This window comes from Eurypyga helias, unplaced genomic scaffold (assembly GCF_000690775.1).
Source record: "Eurypyga helias isolate BGI_N326 unplaced genomic scaffold, ASM69077v1 scaffold44943, whole genome shotgun sequence".
Classification (NCBI taxonomy): Eukaryota; Metazoa; Chordata; class Aves; order Eurypygiformes; family Eurypygidae; genus Eurypyga; species Eurypyga helias.
Genome location: NW_010242747.1, coordinates 1 through 6,182, shown reverse-complemented (window position 1 = coordinate 6,182; position 6,182 = coordinate 1). Strand labels below are relative to the sequence as shown.

General features: G+C 43.4%; 1 protein-coding gene across 1 annotated transcript; it reads left to right on the top strand.

Annotated features, from left to right (window-relative positions):
- Window positions 1–1,676: 1,676 nt before the first annotated feature.
- Window positions 1,677–6,030, top strand: LOC104502547 (uncharacterized protein C17orf62-like; the record flags this gene model as incomplete). The annotated part of the gene is made up of 4 exons (XM_010149168.1): window positions 1,677–1,761; window positions 3,475–3,516; window positions 4,824–4,897; window positions 5,934–6,030. Coding segments are annotated over exons 1-4 (298 nt in total), but the record flags the coding sequence as incomplete, so codon positions are not given.
- Window positions 6,031–6,182: the final 152 nt, after the last annotated feature.

The following is a 6,182-nucleotide window of genomic DNA, read 5'->3' as shown; positions in this document are numbered from 1 at the left end:
TTGTGCATGGTTGGTGTTGTCTCTTTCAGTTTCAGATCCTCTCAGATGTGTTGCTGAGAGGTTAAAAGCAGTCATGTGCTTTTTAGTTAACTGAAATGACTTGGCTAAATTTACTTTATTAAATGGAAAAAAAAAAATCCCTTGGAGTTTTATATGTAATCTGGCCAGGCCATGCAGGATTGCAGGAGTGTCAAGTAATGCCTGAGAACAGGAAGGTGACTGAAGGGCTAAACACTGAATGCTTTTTTTCTGTAAGAATCTGAATGTGCTTGGGTCTGCTCTTGTGTTCTTCATGGTTATTCAAAAACCTGTTGAATCCTGACATTCTTCTGTAAGCCTGTTATCATGGGCAGCTGACAGCTTAATGTCAGCCTCCTATGAACTGGTTCTGTGGGCAGAAGAGTTGGCTATTTAGTGGTTAAGTCCTAAGTCAATCGAAGGAGTTGGTGTTCATTGTCTTTAGTGGTGAACCAGCTGTTTAATGCTCCTGAAGTCCTCAGAATGCTTCACTGATATTAAGCCTCATCTCACCAGTCAGAAAAGTGGATACCTTTTTTAGAAATCCCTTTTGAGGAAGTCTGGTTAAACCCCACTACCTTAACTGGTATGAAGGTGGTAACACAAAAGACCAAAATACAAGAAATCTGTGATTAAGGCCAGTGCATGCCCTGCTGACATTATGACACTCCTTAGCACATGCTTTCATTTCCTGTTTACTTCTACTGGACTGTGGTCTTCATAATAATGAACATCTCTGCCAATCTGTGCAAGAGAAGCAATAAGCGGCCTGCCCTTCTCTAATGACAATCCTGAACCCATCGGCAGGGTCCTCGTACGCCTCTTGCATCTCCTGCGAACTGGTCTTTATGCTTGTGCTGATAGTATTAGGGTAAGGTTGATTTTTATACTGGAGCTCACAGTTGTGCCAGAATTCAAAGAACTTCATGCTGTTAATAGTAAAAATTGCTGAAAATGGTGTATGGGATCGCTCAGCTCTTACTGTCTTTAATGAGTACCTGTCTCTAATCTTTACTGTTACTTTCTGCCTGGGTTGAAGGCATGGTCTTGTTGCGGAGAGGCAAATGCTTGTTGGCAACTCCTGGTTTTATTCTTGAGTTGGCTTGAAAGATGGGAATGCCATATTCGGGATTATGTGACAGCGGCACTGCGAGGCTGAGGCTGTAACCCTTGCTGGTCTGTCGGTGGGAGCGAGTGAGCCGGCTCTGTGGTGCAGCAGGCTGCACTGTCCTGCTTCAGCTGCCAGGCTAGTCCGTCACAGCAGCCTTCCAAAAGAGCTTCCCATTGCTCTTGCTGTTTTATCTGTTTGAAGTGCTGCATGAATTGCCAACAACGTTGTTCCAGGTTCTTGTTTTTCACGTTCTCTTCTGGAATCTGGTTGTGATAGGAAGAAAGAGACTTTTAACTCTAAAATGAGAAGTTTTTTGAAAGGTTCAAATTCCTGTTGTTGCTGTGCAAGTCTCCACGTGACAGTTTTCCCCTGCTGTTTAAGTGTGCATATTGTTCTTACCCTGGACATCTCATATGGTCTAGATTAACGCTTGATAAGTCCTGACAAATCCTAGAAAGGGATTTGGTATTCTTACTTACCTTTTTTTTTTTTTTTGTGCAGTGAGGTTTCATGAGTCAGACTGGGCCGTTGGGAGTTTATTCTGAAGATGTACATGTTGGTTGAAAACCGCACAAGTTCCTATCTTCATCTGAAGAGGTCACCTGGCATCCGATCTTGGTCTGTCTTTGTTGGTAAGACCACAATATTCATCAGTTTATTTTGGAGCTTGCTTTAAGGGTGCCAGAATAAATTCCTGAAAGAGCCTCTAACAAGAGATGCCCGTCTTTCAGGCCTTTGTCTTTCAAGAAGAATTGTAATGCTTCCAACTTCTCCTTTAGTGTAGTCACTAAATGAGTGTGAAGTCTCCACTGTGGTAGTTTCACTGCGAGACTGATAATTTTTCAGTCTCTTACCTGTGGAACCTCAAAGGCTCATGGACAGAATTTTAAGTGAGTCCTGGAAGACAAAGAAGAAAAAATTCATTATATGCCATATATCAGTATAAATTTGAAGCTTCTGAAGGGGTTGCGTACTGACACTGAGAAACATCTAGGTTTTCAGAAACGGGAATATCTGCAGTGGAGTGATGTTTGGGTTAGATCTCATGGGGTTGACAGTGAACTCTTAACAGCCCCGTGTGTATGAAATAGGAAGCCATACAGGATGTTCTGAAAGGCATCTGTTTAAAAAAAACCAGCACTGAATATGCAGGAAAATTATATGGAGTGGTACTGCTTGGGAGGTGATTCTGGCCCTCTGCTCTTGTGAGACCCCCCCTGGAGTGCTGCGTCCAGCTGTGGAACCCACAACATCAGAAGGATATAGGCTGGGTGGAGCGAGTCCCGAGGAGGCCACGGAGATGCTCAGAGGGTTGGAGCACCTCTGCTGTGATGAAAGGCTGAGAGAGTTGGGCTTGTTCAGCCTGCAGAAGAGAAGGGTCTGGGGAGCCCTTATAGCACCTTCCAGTGTCTGAAGGGGCTACAAGGAAGCGGGGGGGGACTTTTTACAAGGGCCTGTAGTGACAGGACAAGGGGTAACGGGTTTAAATTGAAAGTGGGGAGGTTTAGATTGTATATTGGGGAGAAGTTCTTCCCGCAGAGCGTGGGGAGGCACTGGGACAGGTTGCCCAGAGAAGCTGTGGATGCCCCATCCCTGGAAGTGGCCAAGGCCAGGCTGGATGAGGCTTGGAGCAACCTGGTCTAGTGGAAGGGGTCCCTGCCCCTGGCAGGGGGGTTGGAACTGGATGGGCTTTAAGGTCCCCTCCAACCCAAACAATTCTGTGATTCTTAGGATCACACTGAGAGCGCTGGTGAGGAAAATGTGGCATATCCTGCTTTCCAGCTGAGTAGATCCCACTGCAGTAACACTGCAGCGTTGTCATTGCTTTCAGTGATGTTGTCTTGTCAAACTGTTTGAGACAAGATCTTTGCAGCTGCGGCAGCACTGTGGGGCAGGAGGCACTTTCCACTGCTTCCTCCTCAATGGGAGAAAGGAGCTGGCAGCTTCTGACACAGCTTTATTGCAGTTTTGTCTCCACGGAGCACTTAGAGGCAGGGGAAAAAATAACGGCTGTAGTGTTTATGTTAGCACGCTCAAAGCAGTACTGCACTCGAGAGGAAGTGTGGTGTAATGGTTAGATAGTGAGTTCAGAAAAAAATAACTGACTTTCATAAATCACAGAATCACTAAGGTTGGAGAAGACCCCTAAGATCATCCAGTCCAACCATCAACCCAACACGACCATACCCACTAGACCACGTCCTCAAGTGATCAATGTTGTGATCACATTTGTCCCTTTTTTTAGAAGTGATGGACTTGTGAATAGTTGTATGGTTTTTTCATCAGGGAATTTTTCATGGTCTGAGCTGCTTGTTTGTTCCTAATTCTCTCCCTTCTTTTCCTAGGAATAGCCTCCATAGGTTTGGCTGCTGCTTATTACAGTGCAGGTAATGGTCTATCTTTTTTTTTTGTTTAAGAACTGTTTTCCTGCTGATCTGTTTTTTGTGCTGATGACTCCTCTCTGCAGCTTCTCTCTGGCCTTACAAAGGTTGTACAGGTACCTATCTCACTTTGCAGTGTGAATATTAAAATCCAGTAATAATGGTTGCCTGTGTATGACTTACCGTGCTTTAATGCTCTATTTCTTACTCAGAATCCCTTTCCATTTGCAAGAGTATTTTTAATAATGATATTTAGCACTCTGTGGCATTTTGTACTTCCTGTGTGTTTTATAAATGTGATTAGCTGGTCCTCACAGCTCTCCTGGGAAGATACATAATGATTGTTTGCCACCACAATGAAATGATTACCTTGCCTTTGGTGGAAGTGCTCTGTTTCTCTGGAAACTGTTAAATCATCACTGGCAGAGATTACTCATAAACACCTTTAGAGAACAGACAGCTACTGCTGACAGCTACTGTCCTTCCCCCCCCGCAGTAGGGCAGATCGATCACCAGATGCCAGGTATCCTTCCATCTGCGGAATTTATCCTGCAGGCTGTCCTGTGATTCTCTTGCTGCATCCTATTAACATCAGATTTTAAAACTTAACTGTGTAGGAATATGCTACCAATATAATCAGTGTGTTTTTATTCTAAGAGCAAAGTCCAGTGAAAGCTGCTTGAGACACCAGCTATGTCAGCTTTTTTTTCTTAAGGCATTGCAACAAAGTTTTCTGAAACAATAGTGAGCACAGTTCAACTCTGCTTTCAGTAAAAGTCTGAGTAAGCAAATTGCTTAGACTCCTACATGTAAATGTTTCCAGAACCTAAAATGCAAATGTTTGTTTGTCAAGAGGGCTGACTGCTTCCTTTTTCTGAAGAAACATGTTTGCTTTAGTCAGTATCCATTGTCCCTTACCTGTGTCCTCCGCAGCACAGGCATTTGGTGCTTGAGAGCAGGTTGGGAGTTTTGTGGATGCCTTTTGAGATGCCTTTGCTTTCAGGGAAGAGAAAGATCTGTAGTGATGTTACAACCTTGCCAATAATACGTATGCTTGTAATTCTGCATGGTTTGGAGCCCAGCATAGTTGGAGTCTTTGTAAAAATGTGTGAAGAGTTCTTTCCCAGGATAAAAATACAGAAACTTTAAAATAGCTTGCATTACAATTAATGGCAGAAATGTTGCATCAGAGAAACCTTTTCCCCCCCCTTTGTTGCCTTTAAAGGGAGCATGTTGCTTTTAAAACTAACTGTTTAAATTCCAAAGAAGGAAAATAAAACTCCCTAAGTGTGTGCATTATTTTAATTGTTCAGACAGCTTGGCATGGAAGCTCTTCTATATGGCTGGGTGTTTCTTTGTGGCAGCACAGAATCTGGATCAGTGGGAGGTAAGATGCTGAACTCAGGGAAATGAGACACTGCTAGTTTAGAAACTGTTGGCAGATGCTGATTCCCGGAGCCCTGCAAGCTTCAGCCCCACGCACTTGCTTGGTCCAGGCAGACAGGTTACGCTTTTGGTTTTGAGGAAGCCCTTTGGGGTTGCTATATGAGGACTAGAATTAGGGCAGTAATTCTTTTGCTACACAAGCATGAAAATATGAGGATAAATATAGCAGTGTTTAAGGGGAGACTTGCCCCAAACTGTTTTGGGGCCTTTTCTTCCTCTTGTATAAAGTAGAGAGCAAGAATAGCACCTTCAGCTGCTGCAGCATGGCTTTGTGCTCACTGTGCCAGGTAATGACATAACGACTGTTAAATAGGGTAGCTCTAACCTTCCAGGCCATTCAGCTGTTTTCCACTGGGAAGAGTGGTGTTTGTGAAGCTGGTCTGTAATCTCGTGGATGTTAATTTGTTGGGAGTTGAACCGAGAACAGTAACCCGCTATATAGGCTTCTCACTTCACTGTCCTGAGATGTGATTAGAATAACCAGCTCACACATACGAGACATCCTCTTTTCACTGACTGTCAGATGTATCTTAAATCTAGCGTGAGCCTGGCCCGTGTAGCATAACACTGCAGTTTGGTGGAGTTGGTGACTGATAGCGAGAAGTGTAGCTACAGCGTGTATTCACTGTGCAGTTAACTGTGGGCCCAATGCACGCATAAAAAGTGAAAGCTACAGGAACTTGAGGTTAGCATTCAAATTTGATTCCAGTAAAAGCTTTTCTTGCATAAAGAATGTGGCAGGAGGGGCAGTGAAACCAGCTTTAAGTTCTTTCTAGGAGTAGCACAGGAGATACGGTAAAGGCTCTGTTAAAGGCAAGAGCGAGATTGATTTCCATAGTGTAATAACAGAGCAATGTCTCTAAAATAGCTATGTATTTTTCTGTGTCAAACATTGTTTTCCCATATATTTCACTTTGAAGCATCGCTACTGCTGATGTTCTTAAGAAAATCTTGATTTCTACTTTTTAATTTTACAGGAAGCTGTATTTGATAAGAACAAGGGAACAGTCTGCCTAAAAACATTCAATCTTTACAAGAAAATGCTGACTTTCTCAAAAGGAGGCCATGAACAAGGTGAGGAAGCAGTATCTGTGGGAGCAAATGTGACGGGCAGGCAGAAGAAATGTGTGTGTGCCCATTTAATAAGCTTCTCTGGAGTTCTTTACTCAAGTCAGTCATGTCTGTTTCCAGATTTGGTTTGTTAGAATCATAGAATTATTTGGGTT